Source organism: Acinonyx jubatus, chromosome B4 (genome assembly GCF_027475565.1).
Source record: "Acinonyx jubatus isolate Ajub_Pintada_27869175 chromosome B4, VMU_Ajub_asm_v1.0, whole genome shotgun sequence".
NCBI lineage: Eukaryota > Metazoa > Chordata > Mammalia > Carnivora > Felidae > Acinonyx > Acinonyx jubatus.
The window spans coordinates 13,641,082-13,665,976 of NC_069387.1; the positions used below are offsets into that span (position 1 = coordinate 13,641,082).

The window sequence follows — 24,895 nt, forward strand, 5'->3', positions numbered from 1 at the left end:
TCTGCAGAGATAAAAGAAGTAAAAGCTAGTCAGGACGAAATTAAAATTACTATAACTGAGATGTAATCTCGAATAGATGCCATAGTGGCAGGAGCAATGCAGCAAATCAGTGAAATAGAGGACAAACTTATGGAGGATAACGAAGCAGAAAAAAAAGAGGGAAACTAAGGCAAAAGAGCAAATATAAGAATTGGAGAACTCGGCCACTCATGAAAAAAGAATAACATCTGAATCATAGGGGTCCCAGAAGATGAAGAGAGAGAAAAAGGGATAGAAGATTTATGTGAGTGAATCCTAACTGAAAACTTTCCTAACCTGGGGAAAGACACAGACATCAAAATCCAGGAAACACAAAAACTCCCATTAGATTCAACAGAAACGGACCATCAACAAGGCATGTCATAGTCAAATTCACAAAATACACAGACAAGGAAAGAATCATGAAAGCAGCAACAGAAAAAAAGTCCTTCACCTACAAGGAAAGACAGATCAGGCTCACAGCAGACCTGTCCACAGAAACGTGGCAGGCCAGAAAGGGGTGGCAGGTTAATTCAATATGCTGAGGTGGAAAAATATGCAGCCAAGAATTCTTTATCCAGCAAGGATGTCATTCAAAACAGAAGGAGAGATCAAGAGTTTCCCAGACAAATAAAAACTAAAGGAGTTCATGACCACTAAACCGGCCCTGCAAGAAATTTTAAGGGGGACTCTCTGAGGGGAGAAAAGATGAAACAAAACAAAAAAGACCAAAAGCAACAAAGGCTAGAAAGGACCAGAGAACATCACCAGAAACTCCAACTCTACAGGCAACATAAGGCAATAAATTAATATCTTTAATATTAATGGACTGTCAATGGACTAAATGCTCCAATCAAAAGACATAGGGTAACAGAATGGATAAGAAAACAAGATCCAGCTATATGCTGTTTACAAGATATCCGTTTTAGACCTAAAGACACCTTCAGATTGAAAGTAAGGGGATGGAGAACCATCTATCATGCTAATGGCCACCAAAAGAAAACCACAGTAGCCATACTTATATCAGACAATCTAGGTTTTAAAATAAAGACTGTAACAAGAGACAAAGAAGGGCATTATATCATAATTAAGGGGTCTATTCACCAAGAAGACCTAACAATTGTAAACATTTATGTCCCCAACGTGAAAGAACGCAAATATATAAATCAATTAATCACAAATGGAAAGAAACTCATTGAGACTAATACCAAAATAGTAGGGGACTTCAACAGCCCCTTACAACAATGAACTGATCATCGAAGCAGAAAATCAACAAGGAAACAATGGCTTTGAATGGCACACTGGACCAGATGGACTTAACAGATATACTCAGAACATTCCATCCTAAAGCAGCAGAATATACTTTCTTCTCCAGTGCACATGGAACATTCTCCAGAATAAATCACGTACTGGGACACAAATCAGCCTTCAACAAGTACAAAAAGATCAAGATCATATGCATATTTTCAGACCACAATGCTATGAAACTCGAAATCAACCACAAGAAAAAATTTGGAAAGACAACAAATACATGGAGACTAATGATCATCCTACTAAAGAATGAATGGGCTAATCAAGAAGTTAAAGAGGAAATTGAAAAGTACATGGAAGCCAATGAAAATGATAACACCACAACCCAAAACCTCTGGGACACAGCAAAGGTGGTCATAAGAGGGAAGTATACACCAATCCAAGCCTTCCTAAAGAAGGAAGAAAGAAAGGTCTCAGAAACACAACCTAACCTTACACCTTAAAGAGCTGGAAAAAGAAGAGAAAATAAAACCCAAAACCAGCAGAAGAAGGTAAATAATAATGATTAGGGCAGAAATCAATGCTATTGCAATTTAAAACAAACAACAACAACAGTAGAACAGTTCAATGAAACCAGGAGCTGGTTCTTTGAAAGAATTAACAAAATTATTAACCCCCTAGCCAGTTTGATCAAAAAGAAAAAGGAAAGAACACAGATAAATAAAATCAAGAACAGGAGAGATCACAACCCAACACTGCAGAAATACAAACGATAATAAGAGAATATTATCAGCAATTATATGCCAATAAATTAGGCAATCTGTAAAAAATGGACAAATTCCTAGAAACATATAAACTACCAAAACTGAAACAAGAAGAAATAGAAAATCTGAACAGACCCTTAACCAGTAAAGAAATCAAATTATTAAGCAAAAATCTCCCCAAAAAGTCCAGGATTGGATGCCTTTCCGGGGGAATTCTACCAGACACTTAATTTTTTTTCCCTTAGTATTTATTTATTTCTTGAGAGACAGAGTGCAAGCAGGGGAGGTGCAGAGAGAGAGGGAGACACAGAATCTGAAGCGGGCTCCAGGCTCTGAGCTGTCAGCACAGAGCCTGACACGGGGCTTGAACCCACAAAGTGTGGGATCATGACCTGGGCGGAAGTCAGATGCCTAACAGACTGAGCCACCCAGGTGTCCAGAAGTCTACCAAACATTTACAGAAGTTAACACCGATTCTTTTGAAGCTGTTCCAAGAAAAAGAAATGGAAGGAAAACTTCCAAACTCATTCTATGAAGCCATCATTACCTTGATTCGAAAACCAAACAAAGAAGCCACTAAAAAGGAGAACTACAGATCAATTTCCCTGATGAAGACAAATGCAAAAATCCTCAACAAGATACTAGCCAACCAGATCCAGCAATACATTAAAAAAAAAAATTATTCACCACAACCAAGTAAGATTTATACCTGAATGCAGGGCTGATTCAATTTCAAAACAATCAATGTGATACATCACATCAATAACGGAAAGGACAAGAACTATATGATCCTCTCAATAGATGCAGAGAAAGCATTTGACAAAATACAGCATCTTTCTTGATAAAAACCCTCAAGAAAGTAGAGCTAGAAGGATCATACCTCAAGATCATAAAAGCCATATATGAAAGACCCACTGCTAATATCATCCTCAATGGGGAAAAACTGAGAGTTTTCCCCCTAAGGTCAGGAACATGACAGCGATGTCTACTCTCACTACTGTTATTCAACACAGTATCGGAAGTCTTGGCCTCAGCAATCAGACAACACCGAGAAATAAAAGGCATCCAAATCGGCCAGGAGGAGGTGAAACTTTCACTCGTAGCAGATGACTTGATACTCTATATGGAAAATCCAAAAGATTCCACCAAAAAACTGCTGGAACTGATCCACGAATTCAGCAAAGTCGTAGGATCTAAAATCTATGCACAGAACTCAGCTGCATTCCTATATGCCAATAATGAAGCAACAGAAAGAGAAATCAAGGAATCGATCCCATTGACAATTGCAAATTGCAAAAGGTAGTTAGTCTGCTGCATTTTATGCTATTGCCTTTTTAAATGTTTAATAATTTTTAAGTTTGTATGTATTTTGAGAGAGAGAGAGAGAGAGATCGGGGGAGGGGCAAAGAGACAGGGAGACAGGGAGAGAGGGAGAGAGGGAGAGGGAGAGAGAATTCCAAGCAGTCTCCACACTGTTCAGCAGAGAGCCTGATGCAGGGCTCACATTCACGAATGGTGAGATCATGACCAGAGAGGAAATCAAAAGCTGAACACTCAACCGACTGACCCACGCGGGTTCCCCAATAGGTACGGTCAAGTAAAAGATGACAAATGAAAAGTATCCATTATCCCAGATAGTATCTGAAAAATTTGATTCCGTATTATTTCTTACATGATGAAGTCCTTTTTACATGTTTTCCTGGGTGTTTTTTGGTTTTGTGTTTTTTTTTTTGTTTTTTGTTTTTTTTTGTCACTTCCTATTGCCGTGGACATCTTTTACTGCTGTAAGAATACACCGCTTCGTGACTTGTTTTATCAATTTCCTTTTGTGGACATAAGAGTGACTCCTATCTTTTTCTGGTGTACGAACACCTCAATGAACATTTTGTAGAAAATGTAGCATATATCAGTCCCACGTTTTTCAGGATAAATTTCCAGAATTTCGGCTTAACACATTGTTAAAGTTCTTGATACATATTTCCAAATTACCTGCAACTTACATCCCATTAGTAATGAATATGGCACTGGGTTTCCGTCCCCCCCATCAGGAATTTTCAAAACATAACCTATCTCCTACAAAATGTAGCTAGACAATGCCTCCAACAGGTCGCCAACGCTGTGGTCATGGAAGTGCTTTAAGGCTTTTGAAAAGCATCGAGGACCTCAGAGAGCTTTTGTTTACATGGGACCTATTTGTCAATATAGAAATTAAAACTCAGACATGTTAAAGACATTTAATTTATGGTAACATGAATACACCATTATATATAAATATCTTTTTATGTCAAAGACTATATATATTTTATGCCCAAAAATGTCATGAGAAGAGTGGCACTGCTTTACTGTTTTGCAAATCTGTTCAATGTATTACTAGAAGGCAGCTAGATTCTCATTTCTGCTTCTACATTCAAATGGTGACAAAATCCCAGGTCACACAGCCTCTGGAAAGCTCAACTATGTGCCCATAAGAGAATCAGGATAAAATCGGCAAATAATATTTTAGTATTTTCCTGAAAATAGCTTTAAACACCTGACAAGGTCTCAGGAATCCGCAGGGGTTCCCCCGACCATACCGCAAGGACGGCTGATACATACACTGTCAAAGACATAGTGATATTTCTAGCTTTAAGGGAGAAAACAAAAATTAATTTCCAGACGTTGTAGAAGTCAGTACCAAATTTTCATCTGAATTATTTAGGAGGTCTTTTTTTTTTTTTTAAGAGAGAGAACGTGTGTGCATGGGAGAGAGGGGGAAGTGGGAGAGGGAGAGAGAGGGGGAGGGGAGAGGGGGAGAGGGGGAGAGGGGGAGAGGGGGAGAGAGGGAGAGAGAGGGAGAGAGAGGGAGAGAGGGAGAGAGAGGGAGAGAGAGGGAGAGAGAGGGAGGGGGAGGGGGAGGGGGGAGGGGGGAGGGGGGAGGGGGAGGGGGAGAGGGGGAGAGGGGGAGAGGGAGAGAGGGAGAGAGGGAGAGAGGGAGAGAGGGAGAGAGGGAGAGAGGGAGAGAGGGAGAGAGGGAGAGAGGGAGAGAGGGAGAGAGGGAGAGGGAGAGAGAGAGAATATTAAGCAGGCTCCACGCCTGCTCAAGTTGACTTGAGGTTCGATCCCACAACTCTGGGATCATGACCTGAGCCAAAATCAAGAGTTGGACCATCAACCAACTGAACCACCCATTTCAGGCTGTCTTAAAAGACTTTTTATGCTGATATAAACCGCAAATAAATTAGTTATTATTCAACTGATTTATACTTTTCTTTTGACTTTGTGATCATCACCCTGTGCGTGATGCTTGTTCTCATCCACTTTCAGTGGCCCATCCTGAGTTTTGCTAATAGTTGTAACCGGGTTTTTCTTCCCCAAAGGTAGTATGGATCCTACATCGCTTTTCTGACTGACCTAAGAGGAAAAAGAGAAGCTAGAATCAACGCATTTCTTTGAGTCAAGGCCAACTCCTCATGCAAGTACTTTCCTTTCCCTTGGATGAGGACAGTGGTGAGGAGAGAAATGGAACTAAAAATCAGGTCCTTATTTTCCTACCCAGTGATTTTTGGTCCAGTGTGGGGATAACGACATGGATACTAGTGGCTAATGAAAAGACCTTCAAATCTCCGTCAGTATAATCTCTCCTTTTCTCTGAAATGTTTCCTGGTCAGCGCCTGCCATGTCCCTGGTATCTCTGAGCTGATACTGACCCTGAGTGCGTTTTCTTTCATCCTGAGTTAGCTGGGAACTCGATCAACTTTCAGCAAAGTAACTGGATGGGAGCCAGGCTAGAATTCTGGCTCACAAGGAGATGGTGACATCCACATTTCAGAAGTCTCGTGGTGTTTAAAGTGGGCTCCACTGTTCCCGCTGCCCATCCTCCTCCCCTTTGCTCTCCCTTCCCCACCAGGAGAGAGGCCCACACTGCCCCCAGATCTGAGGCCCGGAGGGCCATTTTGGTGGCACAAGGACACTGGAATTACTAGTCAACATTTTTCTCCCTGCTTTTGCAAAGACCTAGTTCTCCCTGAAACTTGTAGATAAAGAAATCCACTTTCAAACCGTAATGATTTAATGACTCTTCCCTTCCAGTAGTTTTCAGTTTCCGAACAAGCGTGTTATGGGAACTATCAGGCCTTCGCCATTAACGTTTCAAGCCAAAGGCCCAGCCTCAGATTCCTCAGATAAAGAATTGTCAGAGGAACAAGACTGTCTCCTTACGGATCTTGGAGGCACTCTCAAGGATTTTACTGATGACGACTTCTGTAGCCGTGGTTTCCCAAACCGATGGCAGATAAGCCTGCTGTTAGTAATTGCACGTACGGAACTGAGACAAGTGTTTTTTTAAACATATGAAATTATCTACAAAAAAAAAAAAAAAATAGATTGGCAGTTCTTTGAGGCAGCTGATACAGGAAGAGAACATTCTAAGAGTTTCATTTCATCTCCCGTGGGGCCACCTGTCACATTTTTATTGGCTTGCAATGGAGCCCAGGCACAGAAATTCTACCTAGAAAATATTTTTAAGTAAAATATGCTCTGTTCACGCTTTGTACATACAATTCCTGTGCCTAGGCTCCACTGAAAGCCAATCAATCAATCAGTGGTTGAGCAATTATGTTTCATCACTTAACAAATATTGTTGAATAAATTAACACCAGAGCATTCTCCTCTTCCGCCGAGAGGTCAACAGAAGTGGGTCCCTACATATCAAGCGTGGAGGTTGAACCAGGAGAGAGAAGTGGTTTGCCTTTCTGTGAGTTTTGTTCCAGAGCTCACCTAGCTTCTTCCTAGAGAGTGGAGTTGGAACATTCCCCAATAACCCAAGCCTACAAATGGCTTTCCTGTTCTAACTTCCCCATGGCAGATACTGAGGGGCCAGCATGTGGCTCTTAGTCACCATTACACATGGTCAGACTTTTCTCCTGTTTTGCCTGGGGGTCGTCCCTTCCGTGTAAGTTCCTAGAAGGCACATGTTTAGCAGACGCTTCTTTTATTTTCTCCACAAAGCCTGGAACTGGGTGTAGGGCCGCGGTGGCCAGTGCTTGGGACTAGAAGTTCAAACAAGCAGCTGAGAAACGAGGCAGGGACTTGCCGCACCTCGAGAACGGAGACCATCCCTCCGGTCCCTCCGTTCACCGCCCACCCCCACCTCGCATCTATCGCAGGGCCCACCACCCGCCTCCTGGGGGCTCCCAGGTGTATCCATCTCTCCATTTCCGCCGGGCCGGCTCCTCCCCGCTGTGATCCCCATGGGGGGAGGCTGTGTGTTGCTGTGCTTCGCACAGAGTCAGAATCAAAGAAACCCCAGTGTGAGATCAACCCCCCAAAATGGAAAAGTGATCCTAATCACTGTGCACATTCAAAGAAATAACGTAAGCAGCCGCTGGGTGTTTACAATCAGGCCTTGCATAAATGCAAATTACGCCATCTGTACGTAGACGCCACTCACCGGGATCACACCCTCCGCCTGCGGCTTTGGGAGCCTGGAGACTCAGACTGGGGAGCTGTGTCTCACCTGTCGGGGAAGGGAGAAGAGTAATCCAGGTGTTGTGGTGGGGATTAAACGAGGTCGCGCTTCGCTGACAGTTTGGCACGAAACCACAAGCAATTTTTAAAAACACAACACGACAAAGAGATTCACTACCGAAGGCTCTTGGGAGTTTGTTAGATTAACATTTCCCAAGGAGGGCCCCAGCTGCGGGGTGGCGAGCCTCGGTTCAACAACAGACCACCAGAGAAATTAAAACGTTGGAGTTTACTACCGAGGGCCCCGGAGGAGCCCCACAGCCCGCCTAGGGGCGCCACGCTGGGGTCACGGCCAGGTGCAGGCAGAGGGAGCGGCGGGACCGGACGCACAGCGCACGCCTCTGTTGGGCTGTGCGGCTGCAGTGCTTCCGCTAAGGCCTGAGTGGTCAACTCAAACAAAAAAGCGGGGTTTGGGTCGGCTTCACCCGGGTCTCACCTGAGGGGTGCACGAGGGAAGGTTCGGGGAGGCAGGAGGGACGCAAGGGCTGGTGGGGGAGTGCTATGGGATCTTACCTTCGCCGGCGACGGCCAGCGCATGCGCTCACGCGCTCACCGGAGGGCTGGCGTCTGTCCAAGGGCCTGCCGACGCCACAGGGTGGATGCCTTCGCAACAACGTTGTAGAGGAGCTTTGCTAAACTCTCCACAGCTCTCCAACCTCCCAAAGCCAAAAACAAAAGATAAATCACTCTCTGGGATAGTTCACCCAGGAAGTATAAAAATCCTCCTTAACGTTCTCACCAGCTCCCCAGTGAATCAAATCACAATAGCTGTGCACAAGTGTCGGCTACCTCCCTGCAAATCACAGTCATGCCCCAGACCCGCTCCCGCTCCTTCCCACTTCTCAGTCTCCCCTGCCCGCTCTCAGCCTTTTCCAAAGTGCACACAATCAGGCTGATAAGGCGCCTCCCAGGCCTCCCCCTCCCCTACAAACAAGGCGTCGGCTTGGTGGCCAAATGGAAATCTGGCTCAGCGGGAAAAGATGGCCACCTGCCCCCACTCCCTGGAGCTGCCCCCATCCTTCGCTTGGACTAGTGTGCTTTTCCCTCCTCTCTGCCACCCTCATTATGCATACATCAGGCCGGGTGATAGTGCCCCTTGGCTCTCGGATGTTCTTTTTCATTCTTTTTTATCTACGTTTCAGTTTGGATCATTTTCCTCCTCCTCCCCCTCCTTCTACTCCATGTTTTGAGAGAGAGTGCATGAGGGGGAGAGAGATGGGGGGAGAAAGAAAGAGAGGAAGAAGGGAAGAGACAGAGAGAGAGAGAGAGAGAGAGAGAGAGAGAGAGAGAGAATCCCAAGCAGGCTCCACACTCGGTGCAGAGCCAGACACAGCACTCCATTTCATAAACCCTGCGATCATGACCTGAGCAGAAATGCTAAACTGCCTCAGCTATCCAGGTGCCCCTGGATCATTTCTATTGACCACCTTCAGGTTCACAGAATACTTCCTCAGCTGTGCCCAGTCTACTGATGAGCCTGTTAAGAGGATTCCTCATTGTCGCTGCTGCTTATTTCTAGAATTTCTGTTTGACTCTTATCGTCTTGACTCTAGTGATCTTCCCCACTTCTTCACATGTGTTGTCCACCTTTTCCATTAAATCCTTTGACACCTCAATCATAGGTTTAAAGTCACTCTCTGATAGTTCCAACATTGGGTCTCATCTGAGTCTGATGGTTGTTATTGCTTTGCCTCTTGACAATGCTTTCTTCTAGGTCTGATAATATTTTTATCAATTATATTATCAAAGTTTTTTTTTTAATGTTTATTTTTGAGAGAGAGAGAGAGAGAAACATGCAGGGGGAGGGCACAGAGAGAGCAGGCAGAGGATCTGAGGCAGGCTCTGTGCTGACAGCAGTGAGCCTGAAGCAGGGCTTGAACTCACAAAATACTGAATGATGACCTGAGGGAAGTCGGACACGTAACTGACTGAGCCACCCAGGTGCCCTGGTCTGATCATTTTTTGCTGAAAGCCAGGTATCATGCATAAAACAGAAGTAGAAGGAAATAGTTTTATACCTGGATCTGTGCACATGTCTTCTATCGGGTGCTGTGGAGAGCTGAGTCCGTCTAGACTGGAGATGGCTGTTACTATGGGCACTGCAGGACAACACCAGCCTCCAAATTCCCTGGCGTTGTGTGGGCCGAGCGTGGAGCCCAGGTTGCTGGAGAATTTTCTCAATATTTTAGTCTTGCCAGGGCCTCGTAGAACAGGCCTCAGGTGCTCCCCATGGGCAGGCAGCTGTTGCTGGTTACCCGATGTGCCGCATTAGCCTCTGGGGCAACATGGGGAGTTCTTGGATGTCCCAGACAGGCATGAACTTTGAGCTGAGGCAGGTCCTCTGTGCCGGGTCCTTGTGGGTGGGCCTTTCTCAACACACCTGCCCCTTCTCCTCGTGTCTGTGGTTGGTCTTGGGAGGAAGTTCCCGGCCCCTTCCCAGAAGGAGTGTTGGTATCCATGTAGGCCCAAGCCCTTCCTCCCCTCCTTCCTCGAGGGTAGAGGGTTTATGCTTCTGCCCCTGCAGCCGTGCGTCCGTGCCTGTGCCCAGGGCCAAAGCTTTGGCTGCCTCTCCTCCAGCAGTTTGAGGCTTTGGCTCCTGGGAGAGAAGGGCCTGGGCAGAGGCAGCGCCCATCTCAAGGCCACAGCCAATTCCCTGCTGCCGGCCTGCCCCACAGGTGGGGCTTCTTCTGGCCCCCTGCCTTGCTCCCATCTCTCTCCTGAACCCCTACTGGAGGCCTGTGGAAAAGAGCCCACAAGTCGGTGTGAGTCCCATCTGACACATGGTCCCTCACCGGATGGCCAGCGCTTTGTTAACATTTTAGCTGATTTCTTCTGGAATGCACGGCACACACCCCTTCCTCCTGTGCTGTGCCCACGTGAGCCACACGTCCCACCTCTCCCTAGAGGGGCCTGCCTCTCCTCGGAATTTGCTTTCTACTTTGCCTTGCAAAACTCAGCTAAGTTCAAGAAAAGTTATGATTTTGTAGTTTACAAACTACATATTTCCTCATTGTTAGGGACCCAGTGGCATTCCTCATTTCCTCCATCCCAGGTGGAAGCGGAAAATAAGAGCTGGCTGAACTGGCCCCGTCTTAGATGCTCTGTCCCCCTCCAACCCACTCCTCACACTACCCAGAGGGATAAAAGACAAGTCTGGTCGTGACACATCTTGCCTTCAATCCTTTTGGTGGCTTCCTGTCACTTTTAGGACGACCAAAATCACTTAGGAGGCCTAGACTTGGCCCCTGCCTACCCCCTCTCCCTTAATCTGTCCCCATCCCCGCTTTGCTCTCTGAATGACGGCCGACAGTCTGTGCTCATTCTATTCCCTCTACCCCTGCTGCCTCTCTCCCTCGGCCAATCCTTTCCCTACCCATCCAGACCTCGGAACCAGCTCCATTTCCCCAGGGAGCCCTCGCTTGGCGCTTTCCCAACCCCAGCTGTCATGCTCACAGATCACCCTGAACCCGGCAGCACTTAACGCCTCTCTCTAGTCGCCTCCCAGCCAGTGTCTAAGCCGCTGAAGTAATCGGACTGTTTATGGTGAACACAGCACCCAGCACCCAGCTTCATAAATGCTGCTGTTGTGCCGGCTGAGAACAGGTGGAGACCACTCAGGAGCCCTGCTTTCCTGAACCTGCTTTTGCTCTGTACGTGGCAACCGTCTGGAGAGCTGGGAAATAGGTTGATGTTTCTGGGGATGACAGTTAAAGATACTGGTTGGTACTGGCCTCCTTGGACTGGGTGCCTGCCTGTCTTCGTGCTGCCTGCCACCTGCATTGTTCTAGAAGTCAGATGACCTTGGAAAATGGCCGGGCCCAAGTGAGTCTCAGGCAGGTACTGACAGGTGCAAGTGTAGGTAGCACTGGGAAACATGCTTGTATTGCTGGAAAGCGAAGACGCACCACATTTCATGACATTAACAGGGAAAGGTTCCGAGACGTCGATGATGAAAAGTTACTAACCAGCTCTTAAGATCTGCTGCTTTGATCCACCATCCGAAGCCGTTCCTTCCTGTGATTTAACACATTTTATTGGATCTGAAGATATAGCCAAGGATATAGAAGGTGAAATTGTTTTGATAGCTTGCTGTATTTCCAGGGATTTGTTTGGTGATTTTCAGCTAATATCAACCAGCAGTTCCTGCAGTAAGTAGAAAACTGGCCGAGGCTTTATTTAGTGTAAACGGAGAGAATGCTGATAATAGCACTATATACTGATAGGTCTTAGAGAAATTAAAAACGCAGGACTTACAGAACATGAGACCTTAGACGTAACTCTGTCGTCGGTGTCAACTTTAGAAAGGCAGTATCTGGAAGTAAATCTTTTGTTGGCGGTGGTAGGCATCAGTTGTTGTTACACGTAATTTTGTTCATTTTTGGCCTGGGAAGATGTAACTGATGCCAGTGTTGATATTCATGTCCTTCCATAAAGATGTCCTGTCATCTTTGTGGAAACTTCCAAGGAGAAGAACTTCCTCGAGAACTACATAACCAAGTGTCTACAGCTACTGATACTTGCCTATTTTTAGATATTTTCCCTTTCAGTCTGAAGGTAGCCCCAAGTGATTGTATGATACTCTTCAATTTTTCAGAAGTAGTTTGTTAGTTTTTTTTTTTAAATGTTTATTCTTGAGAGCACGCTAGTGGGAGAGGGGCAGAGAGAGGGGTAGCCTGCGGATTGGAGGCAGGCTCTGGGCTGCCAGCAGTGAGCCAGATGCGAGGCTCAAACTCATGAACCACCGCCTTATCACGACCCGAGCTGAAGTCGGAGGCTGGACCGACTGAGCCGCTCAGGTGCCCCGCAGAGAAGTAGTTGGTTAGCTTTATTCAGAGGTTGGAAAGTTACGCATTTGCTACTATCAGGGGTGATGTGTTACACAGAAATGTATTTCTTCACAGAGCAAGTTTCTGCATCTGGAGACAAAAGACGAATGGGTAGAGAGTATTTCTGGCAGGGTCCTTTATCTTCACATCAGAATCTCATTTGAGACTCATCTGTGGGAGGCGTCTCATCTGTCAGCAAAATTTCTGCTTGGTGAATCATCCATTTTTTTCCCTTCAATTATTTTAACAGTGGAAATGATAGGGGGGGAAATGCTAGAAAATACATGGTTTCATCAACACGCTTGGTTCAAAGCTTGATCCATAGTTTGAAATGTGGGGTCCTCCCTTTCAATGAGAACATGTAACCTCTTGCTGTTTTTTAAAATAAGATAGTCCCGAGCGATCACCGCCGTCTCCACGGGCCAGTCCTCAGAAAGCCCCCAAGCCCGGCCGCTCCCAGCGGGCCCCTCCTACACCCGGCACCGGCTGGCTCCGTGGGCCCCGGTGGCGCCCTGCAACGATGGACTCGGGCCGGCAGGAGTGCTCCCGAGGACAGCCAGTCTGGTATCCCGCCTCCGGTGTGCGGAGCGGCCACGCGCGAATGCCGTGCCCGACACGAGGCCTCAGGCTCGCCCTGCGACAACGCCGTGCGGACACGGGGAGGAAGCAGAACAGTTGGGGGACACAGGAGCTCAAAGGGGAGAATGCAGAAATACAGGGAAAACCAGCCGAGTCCGCGGAAGGCACAACACCGCACGTGGGGTCACAGCCTCCTGCTGACGGGACAAGAGGCACCGAACGCTTGGGGCTGGCAAGTCCAAGTCTGTGTTTGTCTCCGGAACCCGGTCGGTGCAGAGACCCGATTTCCCATGTCCTGTGGGTCTTCGCGATAAACCCCGCTAAGTGGTGCCACTGATGTGTCTTCCCGAAGGCTTCCGGTGCCTAACACAGCGCACCGTATTACAATGTTCCATTTTAAAGCATCGGTTTGCTAATGATCACATAATAGGGGTTCACGTCTGTGTTAGTGAATGAGGTAGAGCAAAATGCCTACAGGACGTAGTTTTCATAGTTGATCATTCCTAACAGAAGAGCAAATAATATAAAAAATTCATTGTGGGGTGGGGCACCCGGCTGGCTCAGTCGTGGCACGTGTGGCCCTTGATCTCATGGTTGTAGGTGTGAGCCTCCCACTGGGTGAAGAAATTACTTACAATAAAATCTTTAAAAAATATATTAAAAATTCATTGTGGGAGGAGTTAGAATTCATGTAATCAACTTGAGCTAAAAATAGCCTCAAGCCAATCATAATACGTGCTTAGTACCTGCTGTGCTTTTTACCCTTTGGCGTGACACCATCTCCAGGGCTCCCTATGGAAGGAGTGACACAAAAGTCATTTGACTTGTGATCATTCATTTGAACAACTGTTAGTTAATACGGTCCACAATGGGAATTGCATGATGTAGCCGATGTCAGGCTGTTGAGGTGCGCCTTCTCGGCCGCCTCTCCTCCCGGTGAAGGCGAAGTCACATGGGAATAGCTCTGGGAGCTTCCAGGCCCTCGATTAGAAGGAGCGGCCCCATCATTGCTGACGTCTAAATTTTCTTGGATTTGGACGCTGACGTCATCATCGAAGACTCCTGACTATCTTTAGGGAAGATTTAGTAGAGATGAGAGTCATCTCTACTTTCCAAAATTTTCCGGAATAGGAATCAAGCTAGATTTTCTTTTTATTAAACTTGTTATTTTAAGATAACTGTATAGTCACATGTTGTTGTGAGAAATAGTACAGATCTACCCCGTTGCCCCCAATGGTAACATGCACAAAACTCAGTGTAATGTTACAGCTAGATGTTCACTGTGAGTCAAGGGACAGAACATTCCATCCCCACAGGATCCCTTCTGCTGTTCTTTAAAGCCACACCTACCTCCCTATTCCGTCCTCTGTGGCAATCACTATTCCGTCCTCTATGTCTGCCATTTCAAGAACGTTACATAAATGGAATCATACACAGCGTAATCTTTTGAGACTGGCTTTTTTCACTTCCCTGGAAATTCATCTAGTCAACCTAGGTTGTTTGTTTGCTTGTTTTTTTTTTTTTTTTTAAGTCACATGAAATGAACTGTCCCTCACTGGTCATAGCATACCAAATGCACACCCTTATCCAGGGAATAGAGTTACACTGGTTTTGATGATGTGTATCCTATGCAATCTCAGACAGATTCTAGAACTGCTAAAAGAAGGCCACCTTCCTCCAGGGAAGCTGTGTGCCCACAAGAAAGACTGAGGATTAGGCCAATATGATATTCCAGACTCTGCATTTTCACTATGATAAAAATTGAGCTTAAGCAGTAGAGTAGTCGTAGGTTTATTAATACTAGATACTACATTTGATTTTTTGGTTTGTCTTAAATGTAGAAATTTAGACAAAAAATAGTTGGTAGCTTTTTTCCTTCTTTGAATAGTCATCGACTCATAAGTTTCTTTTTGAAAAATTTAGCTTATTTGTTATTAGGTTTTTCATAACGTATGCTTTAAACTAAAGTATGATAATTACAGTTTCCTCATTCAGTTCTTACAACCCTGTGAGACTGATTTTCCCCCTACTCTATAGAGGAGGCTGATTAGCGAGGTTACATAATTTGCCTCAGTCACCTAGTAAAGAATTACAGAGTAAGGACAAGAACCACAGATGTCTATGGTTGACCAAGGCCCCAGGTCAGTGAGAATCCCAAAGCTACACGGTGCAACAAAGGAAAAACCTTGTTACTCGTTCTTAATAAACTGTTTTGATTATACACCAATAATGTTAACTCTCTGTAGAAAAACTGGTAAGCCAAAAAAAAAAAAAAAATTGTTAATGTTTGTGTGCACATACTACCAGAGCAATAATTTTTTTTAAAAAGAACTTTTACAATCATCTGGTTTAGGCAAGTAAAATTTCATTACATAACACAGTTTCAGTGTACCGCTAATTAAGGATTACAATTCATGTTAATGGCAAAAATATTCACGACATGTAGAGTTAACCGTGCATTTCTTATCCAGATGTGAGGTCATGATAGCGTTATGAAGGTTTCAAAAGAAAAACTTTCTCATAGCTGAATTTTAAATTCCGTATTTTTCTATCAGCTCTTTTGCTTTAGCAATGTATGCACTCATGGCATCTTCCTTCGATAACCCTAGAAAGACAAAACAGATTATCTCACTGATGTATCGGGCAATTAAGAAAGTTTATTTCACTTATTAAAGAATTAACAACCTTTTTGGAGGTTCCATGCTTCCCATTTAGCCTTGCCTTTTAAATCTAATATTCCTGGACACTCTGCCAAAAGAAGGACAGATACATTTTCAAGGTTATTTTTTACTCCATACTTCTAACAAACATTGTTCAAATGAAACTTATCATTATTTTTAAATATATTATTTAAAAAATATTAACATACATATACATATACATATGTATGAAATACCAATATTAATGTCGCCAACTACAGATTGTTTGTAGAGCCCATAGAGTTCTTTCAGTTCTCCGTCATTTGGCCTTGTTTTCATCTTCTTCACATCTTCGGCGATCCTATCAAAATCAGCCTAGAACAAAAGGAAAAAAAGGTGCATGGTGCATTCACTAACGTTCGGCAGGCCCATCTATCTTGGGGGCATTTACCACCAAACACCGGGAACTCAAAAAGAAAGAGGAAGCTTTCAAACAGAATTGGAACCATTACAGTCTGGCTCCACCAGAACTATCGTTTACAGATACCTCTCCTGGTACCTGATAAACAGATAAGATAGGGACAACTATATAAAATTCTTAATTATGAGCATTCTTTTTTTAATGTTTATTTATTTATTTTTGAGAGAGAGAGAGAGAGAGAGAGAGAGAGCGCGCGCGCATGCATAATCAGGGAACGGACAGAGAGAGACACAGAATCTGAAGCAGGCTCCAGCCTCCAAGTTGTCAGCTCAGAGCCCAATGTGGAGCTCGAACTCACAAACCCTGAGGTCATGACCTGTGCCAAAGTTGGATGCCTAACTGACTGAGCCACCCAGGCGCCCCAATACTAAAAATTCTTAATACTGAAAATTCTAAAAACTGAAGAAGACACAAATAAATGGAAAGCTATTCTATGCTCATGAATTGGAAGAAATAATTTTGTTTAAATGTCCCTACCACCTAAAGCAATCTACAGATTTGTCGAAGCCAATCCCTATCAACATTCTAATGGCACAGTTTACATAGAAAAAAAAACAACCTTAAAGTTTGTATAGAACAGTCAAAGCAACCTTGAGAAAGAAAAACAAAGCTGGAGTCATCACACTTCCTGACTTGCAACTACTGTATATTACAAAGCTACAGTAATCAAAACAGTATGGTACTGGCCTAAAAACAAACAGATCAATGAAACAGAACAGAGACCCCAGAAATAAAAGCATGCGTATACGGTCAATTAATTTTTGACAAAGAGCCAAGAATGTAGAATGGGGGAAAGGTCACTCTCCTCACCAAATGGTGCTGGGACCACTTGACTGCCACATACAGAAGAATGAAACTGGACCACTATCTGACACTATGCACAACCCAAAGTGGATTTAAAGTAAGGTCAAGTAAGACCTTTGGTTTAGACCATAAAACTCCTAGATAGAAAATATAGGGGGCAGACACTGGTCTCGGCAATGATCGGATCTGACACCAGAAGCAAGGGCAATTAAAACAAAAATAAAGACGTGAGACTCCATCACGCTGAAAAGTTTCTACAAGGTAAAGAAAAGCATCAACAAAATGAAAAGGCAACCTATGGAATGGGAAAAAATATTTGCAAATCATGTATCTTTAAAAAGTGCTTAATACTGTTGGTGGGAATGCAAATTGGTACAGCCACTTTGGAAAACAGTGTGGAGGTTCCTCAGAAAATTTAAAATAGACCTACCCTATGACCCAGCAGTAGCACTGCTAGGAATTTACCCAAGGGATACAGGAGTGCTGATGCACAGGGGCACTTGTACCCCAATGTTTATAGCAGCACTCTCAACAATAGGCACATTATGGAAAGAGCCTAAATCCCATCAACTGATGAATGGATAAAGAAATTGTGGTTTATATACACAATGGAGTACTACGTGGCAATGAGAAAGAATGAAATATGGCCCTTTGTAGCAACGTGGATGGAACTGGAGAGCGTGATGCTGAGTGAAATAAGCCCTACAGAGAAAGACAGATACCATATGGTTTCACTCTTATGTGGATCCTGAGAAACTTAAGAGAAACCCATGGGGGAGGGGAAGGAAAAAAAAGAAAGAGGTTAGAGTAGAAGAGAGCCAAAGCATAAGAGACTCTTAAAAACTGAGAACAAACTGAGGGTTGATGGGGGGGTGGGAGGGAGGGGAGGGTGGGTGATGGGTATTGAGGAGGGCACCTGTTGGGATGAGCACTGGGTGTGGTATGGAAACCAATTTGACAATAAATTTCATATATTGAAAAAAAATTAAAAAATAAACAATGCAAAAATGAAATAAAATAAAAAATGCTTAACATTTAAAAAAATATAAAGAATTCATACCACTCGATAGCTTTAAAAAAATCAATTAAACAAAATGGGAAAGGAAGGCAAATGGAGAGGGTCCGACGCCGCACAGATCCTCTCGCACCTCGTCACTAGTGATGTGGGTGGAGAGCCAGCCCGCCCAGCGTAGGAGGTGGAGCACAGAGCACCCTCTGCGGGAGGACCGAGAAGCAGGGCATCACCTGGGGGTGGGGGGTGGGATGGTAGGGGAAGCGGAGCACCCCCTGGGGGAGGAGAAGGAGGCACAGCTCAGCAGCACGGTAGCAAGTGGAGCTCCCTTTGGGGAAGGCTGAGAGGAGGAGCGGTGGTTGGGCTTCAGATGGGGCGTCAGGGGTGCGCACTGATAAAGGGCTTCAGAAGAAGGCAAAAAGAAAAAGAAAAAGAAAACCCCTCCCAGATAACATTCCAGACAAGTTAAGTACAGCTGGCCAGACAACATAAAGAAGTCATCAGGAAAGTAGAAAGAAGCTCATTTGCAGAAGAAAAACGAAAAATACAAAAAAAGAAACGAGTCCCAGAAAGCTGAAGAGAAAGCATAAAAAGTACAGTCTAGAATGAAAGCTACTTGCTCTAAGGCTGAAAGATCAGGATCTGAGAGATTCAAGACAACAAGCAGGGAAAGCCTTTAGACAGAATTCTTCATATGGTCCCAGAACCGACAGAACTATTGTAAATAAGTGCCTGTCTCTTGAAAAGAAGAGGTTACCAGTGAGAAGGGCCACAGCCCAGTTGCTGAATAATGCTTGGGGAACGCAGAAAAAACAAAATGCCAAGTGGAAAAAACAAAATGCCAAATGGTTTAAAAGACAGTGGATGAAAAAAATTATGTTAATTAACCTGAATTTAAATAAATAAGTTAAAGATAAATAAAATGGAGATAATAACAAAAAAAAAGATGGCAGATGATCAGAAACATGAAAACTAAGAAAATCAAGGCTAAATGAAGAATGAGAGCTTGTCTGTGTAGAACTTAGTTATGTAGTTTAGAGAATTTTTCTGAAAAAAATCCAATACATCCTTTATAAATTAAGAAAAAATAAATAAGACATAGAGATGGCCAACAGACACATGGAAAGGTGCTCAACATCACTCATCACCAGGAAATGCACATCAAAGCCACTATGAGATATGACCTCACTCTTATTAGGATGGTTAAAATCAAAAGACAAGAAATAGTGTTGGTGAGACCTTGGAGAAAAGGGAACCCTCCCGCGCTATGGGTGGGAACATAAACTGGTGCAGCCACAGTGGAAAACAACAAATTAAAAATCCAGCTCCCACGTGATCCACCAATTCTACCTCTGGGTGGAAGCAAAACCCCTGTCTCACAGCGATGCTGGCACCCCCACGGTCATGCCCAGTGGTTTTGGTTTTTGTTCTTAACAAGAGTCAAGACATGGAAAGTACAAGTTGAGTGTCCTATCAATGAGGTTTTGGGGTGATGGGGGGGGTTCAGAACCGATGGCCAAGAAAGAATTCTTGAAGAGGCGCAAAAGGGTGATTATTATTAAAGCACGGGGACAGGACCTGTGGGCAGAAAGAGCAGCACTGGGGTTGTGAACAATGACTGGTTATACACTATGGAGATGGGGGAGGTAAAGTCAAGAGGAAGTGTTTTTTTTTTTTTTAATGTTTATTTTTTTTCGAGAGGCAGACAAGGGCGAACAGGGGAGGAGCAGAGAAAGAGGGAGATGCAGAATCCAGAAGCAGGCTCCAGGCTCTGAGCTGTCAGCAAAGAGATTTCCAGATGCTAAAGAAGACTCAGATTACTGGAGGCCTAGCTATTGTCAAGCTAAGGTTGTGTTTCCCTCTAGCAAAGCATTAACATTAGGAAAGTAGGCAGTTCCTGGACTTTAGGCTACTGATAAGATTGCCTTTTTCTTGTGATATTACTACTAAGATATTTGTAAATTGAGGGAGACTCTATCAGTCTAACCATTTATCTTCTGTCCTTTCCTTTGTTCTTGGGCAGCCAGGAGTGTCTGAGGAATGTCACACATATCCCACCTGGGGTGGCAAGGGGGGGTGGGTTGTGCTAGCTGGTGCTTGACCCTCAGCTTGCCTTATGGTCCCTCATCACAATGATGGATGAATGGATAAGGAAAATATTATACAGACACTTACACACACATCCTGGAATATCATTCAGCCATAAAAGGGAAGGAGATCCTGCCATGAGCAGCAACAAGGATGGGCCCTGAGGGCATTATGTGAGGTGAAGTCAGACAGAGGCCAACAAATACTAAAGGACCTCACTTGTATGTGGAATCTAAGGTCACTAAACTTAGGGAAAAGGAGGACAGATTGGCAGTTACCACAGGTGGGGATGAAGGGTGGGGGAAATGGATGGATGTGGTCAAAAGGTGGCAAAAAAAATCTATCAAGAGAAATTTCAACCCACATTTCTTGTAAGTTTAAAGCATACAAATATAACTTTTTAAAAACAACATTACACTTAGTGCAGCTTTGTTGATCCCCCTCATGGACGCTTCCCCCTCTCCTTCCTAAATCCACCCTTTGCCATTTGCAATAGCTTTGCTACCAACCAGTCTCTGTCGAGAGCTTTCACCACCCGGTTCCTCTTTGCCCAACTCCCAAAGAGGGTCAGGCTGGCCGGCAGCTCCCCGTTGACATATTCTGCACAGAGGAATGTCTATGGGCTCCCAGGATTTTTAAAAAGATTTTGTTTTATATTTTACTCAAGTAATCTCTGCCCCCAGTGTGGGACTCGAACCCATGACCCTGAGATCAAGAGCTGCCCGCACCACAGACTGAGCCAGCCAGGAGGCCCCTATGTGCTTTATCCCTTGTCTTATAACCTCTTCGTTTCTCTAAAAAGGGCTTTGGTAACTATTTTCCTTAATAGAATTTTTCTATTCTTTAAAAAAAATAAATAAACGTTATTTTACCTTGTGTTATTTAAATCAGGGATAAGCAGGGGCGCCTGGGTGGCTCAGTCGGTTGAACGGCCGACTTCGGCTCCGGTCATGATCTCGCAGTCCTTGAGTTCTAGCCCCGCGTCGGGCTCTGGGCTGACAGCTCAGAGCCTGGAGCCTGTTTCAGATTCTGTGTCTCCCTCTCTCTGACCCTCCCCTGTTCATGCTCTGTCTCTCCCTGTCTCAAAAATAAATAAACGTTAAAAAAATAAATCAGGGATAAGCAGGAAATGTCACCGGCCTGGGTATCAAACAAGAAAAGCTCAAGAAGGCATTCCACCCCCACCCCCATTTTCTTTCTCCAATGCAGAGCTGCCTTTGATCCAAATATCCAAAGTCCCAGTACAGAAAGTGGATAGCCCCAATGTAATGTCAGAACCTCAGTGATCTCAGCAGAGGCGCTGGATAAAGTTTCCTCCAGCGCCAAAGACAGAACAGTAGCACAACTAGGACAGTTGTTTCGTCATGAACAAAAATCACTTGTAAATCAGAGAGACTGGGTTCTCCAACCTAAATAACCTGGAAAATGGCCCAGCCTCCTAATTAATCCTTACAAGGGTCTAAGAAGCATGGGTGCATGTGACAAGGGTCATACACCCTGCCTTCTCTTTCCGAGTTTCTTTCTAGGAAGTTGCCAACTGCTTTAAACAATGTCATGGTTAAGAACGCAGGCTTTAGGGGTGCCTGGATGACTCAGTCAGTTGAGTATCTGACTCTTGATTTTGGCTCAGGTCATGATCTCAGGGTCATAAGATCAGGCCCCACATCGGGCTCCGTGCTGAACACAGGGCCTGCTTAGGATTCTCTCTCCCTCTACTGATCACGTGCACTCTCTCTCTCAAAAAACAAAAACAAAAACAAAAACACTGGCTCCAGAGCCAGACTGCCCCAATTAGAATCTCAGCTTCATCTCTTAAGAGCTATGTGTCCTTGGAAGTTATTTAACCTGTGTCTGTTTTCTCAGCCAGAATATGGGACAATAATACTACCTATCCACAAGGTTGTTGGCAAGATTAATCAGGTTAACACATGTAAAATAGTTATTTAAGTTTATTTATTTATTTGGGGGGGGGGGGGCGTGGAGAGGAGAGAGAATCCCAAGCAGGCCACACACTGTCAGTGCAGAGCCGACGTGGGGCTCAAAGTCACGAACCATGAGACATGACCTGAGAGAAAGTCAACAGTTGGACGCTTAATCAACTGAGTCACTTGGGCGTCCCGACACATATAAGATATTTTAAATAGTGCCTGGGACATGGTGAGTGTTTAACAAAGGCTACCATTATTATTTTAAGTCTCTTTGTGGGGAAAAAAAAAACACCTAATGCTAGAGAAAACTTATTCACAATGAAAAATATGTTGATTTAACAAATAATACCAAATTGTCTTTATACACTCAGCTTTGTAAGCCATGTAGAAAAAATAAAGACCAGCAAGAAGCATACTAAAATATGCAAACAGTAATTGCCTCTGATTATTGGTAAGTTTTCTGGTGTTTTACCACTTTCTATACTCTCCAAATGTTCTATAGTGTGTCCCTCTTGTGTCTATAATCAGGACAAAATGAAAATGCTCCATAAGTGCCCACGGCTTCCTAAGGGCCGGGCAGGGCTATTCAGAGGCATAGGGATCTTTGCCTCCAGATTTGCTTGCTGTAAGGTCTTATGCCCTTTCCCAGTGACAGAAACCCAATTCCCCTTGGCAAGCCAAGCCTTGAGGAGAATTCTAAGGATTCTCAACAACCATGCTAGGTCCCTGCCTTCCAGGAAGGAACTTCTGGAAAAGCGTTCCTCATAATGTGGGGGAACATGGAACCATTTCATAACCTAATGAAACGCTTGGCCCTCTTTACAAGAGGTCAGCCCCTGACACAGTTTCACACACAACTTCAAGGATCCCCCTTTCTTCTCCCTTCCAGGGTAGAGAAGCCCATTCCAGAGCAGGGACCAAGATCATTCTTTCCATCCAGCGTGCCATTTTGTGGTGCCACAACTTGATACATTCCTGCTCCATGGTGTGGCTCCCATGTACCCTCTCTATGGGGCCCTTCCCAGTGCAACCATGAGGAGCTCAAGTGGAAAGAGCACTGCCCTCACATCAGGATCTTGGGTTTGAATTCTAGCTTTGAGAGACAATGCCATGGGACTCTATGCTAGCAACAAAGTTCTTGTGATTCAGACTCCACCCCCCCCCCCAAAATGATACTATTAACCTCAGGGGGAAGGTGTTAAGATTAAATGCCATTAAGAAAGCACATAGTCTTGATTTCATTCTGTTGACTCTGCCCAGCCAGAGCTCATCACTTGGATCATACTACTTAATGCACGTAGTGAACACCTATGATGTGCCAGGCCTTTGCCAGGCACATGGGGACGAAACAGGGCAGCCGGCGCCCAAGGAGCTCGGGCTCCAGTGGGAGATGAGCAAGTCAACAGTGATCACGTGATACTTGCTATAGTGGAGGAGCTGTAGGAACTCTGGGGACACAGAGGACAGAGTGTCAGCGGAAGAAGCCTTCCCAGAGGACATGGCGCTTAGCCCAAGCCCGAGGGGTCAGCACCCGAAGGACAGACAGGGGCTTGGAAGGGGGCTCATAATACAGTGATAGGTACAGGAACAAAACTGTATACACATAAGAGTATAATCGAATCAGTGTGTGTATATACACACTTATACCATGCACATGTATCTATGTATACATGCACCTGTATGTGCAAGCACGTACAGGCATATATATACACGTACACATTTTTCACACATACTAGAAACGAATCCATCGTGTTAGCAGTGGTTGTCATTTGGGTGAAGGAATTCCTGATGGCCTTTATTTACATTAGTTCTCTTTCCCCAAAGTTCCCACCCTGAACATTTACTTTTTTCGCATATCAGCAAAATAGTATTTTTTTTATTGTAGTTTTACAGCTCTCTGCTGCCCAAAACAACTTTTGCCTGAGAGAGGCCCCTGGCTGTACCAAGGAGCGAGAGGCGGTGCGGGTGGGACCCCAGCCGCCCTCGCCTCCATTTCTCAGATGGGAAGAACTGGAGGGGCAGGGCCGCCTGGTCCTCCCGGAGCAACTCGGTGTCCGTCCTCCTGGGAACGTGAGCCTACCTGGCGTTTAACCAATCCCCGGGGTTCACAAGCGTTGCCATAGGGAGCCCCGGCTCGCCATCCATAGATGGCACCGGTGCCGTCCCCACTGCCATGAGTGGACGCTCGCGAAGCAGGTGGGAGTGTCCTCGGGGTCACCACGGACAATTCGGGGCAGGCGGGAGCGGGGATGAGGGAAGGGGAGGAAACGGGGGCAAGAGGACTGCAGGCAGCAACTGTCCCAAGTTCCAGGTCCGAGCGGCCCGCCGGCCAGGAGCATCACGCTAGCCACAAGCCCCACTGCAGCGATTCCCTCGGGGGGGTGGGGGGGCAAACCCTCCCTCACGGCCTTCGACTTACCTGCAGAGACATGGTCACAAAACCCAACCGCAGCCACACTCCCGATGCACACTCACCCAGACCCCGCCCCGCGGCTCCTTAAATGGCGGCGCGCCTCCGCCCGCCAGCTACCATTGGTCGCGCTCTGGGCCCGCATGGCTCCCATTGGCCATTGGTTCTGGGGGCGGGGCTGAGCTGTGAGCCGCACCTGCAGTGTAGGAGGCAGCTGTCCGGCTCTCCAGCCTAGCGCGAGGGTAGTCAGTTGCGAGCGAGGGTGCAGCTTGGAACTGGAAAGGGAAGGAGCTGGGAATTTAAATGAGTTCCTCTCCGCTCTTGGCTCCCTCCCCAATTCTTTCTCAAGAGACCGTTTTCAGGAAATCCAGAGAGGTCTCTGCAGGGCACGGAAATCAGTGGGGATTCCTTTTTGTGTATATATGTATACCTCCGCCCCCTCGTAAACCGAGGAACCTGGACTGTAGGCAGTATATTGAGACCTCTCACGTCTCCTCTCCCATCTCTAGGTACAGTTCATCGGCAATGAAAAAGGCGTCTTCTCTTTAAAAAGCAAAAATACGTTCTGAACACGTGCTGCAACCACCCTA

General features: G+C 45.3%; 2 protein-coding genes across 3 annotated transcripts in view; both read right to left on the minus strand.

Annotated features, from left to right (window-relative positions):
- The window catches only part of DCLRE1C (DNA cross-link repair 1C), an 88,721-nt gene extending 81,239 nt beyond the window's left edge, over positions 1-7,482 (minus strand). Inside the window, exon 1 of the mRNA XM_053225328.1 lies at positions 7,462-7,482. The gene's annotated coding sequence lies outside the window, so the exon portion shown is untranslated. The remainder of the gene's footprint in view (positions 1-7,461) is intronic.
- A 4,762-nt stretch (positions 7,483-12,244) lies between these two features.
- On the minus strand, positions 12,245-24,418 carry ACBD7 (acyl-CoA binding domain containing 7). Of its 2 annotated transcripts, none has more exons than XM_027073498.2 (4): positions 20,840-21,044; positions 15,840-15,957; positions 15,629-15,691; positions 12,245-15,548 (listed from the first exon to the last, which is right to left on the minus strand). In XM_027073498.2, the coding sequence occupies exons 2-4, from the start codon at positions 15,919-15,921 to the stop codon at positions 15,475-15,477; spliced, it is 219 nt and encodes a 72-aa protein (XP_026929299.1). In that variant the 5' UTR covers positions 15,922-15,957; positions 20,840-21,044; the 3' UTR covers positions 12,245-15,474. The 2 variants fall into 2 exon arrangements, with proteins under 2 accessions (XP_026929299.1, XP_014923231.1); XM_015067745.3 differs by lacking the exon at positions 20,840-21,044 and adding an exon at positions 24,315-24,418 and having other exon boundaries at positions 12,248-15,548.
- Between the last annotated feature and the right edge of the window lie 477 nt (positions 24,419-24,895).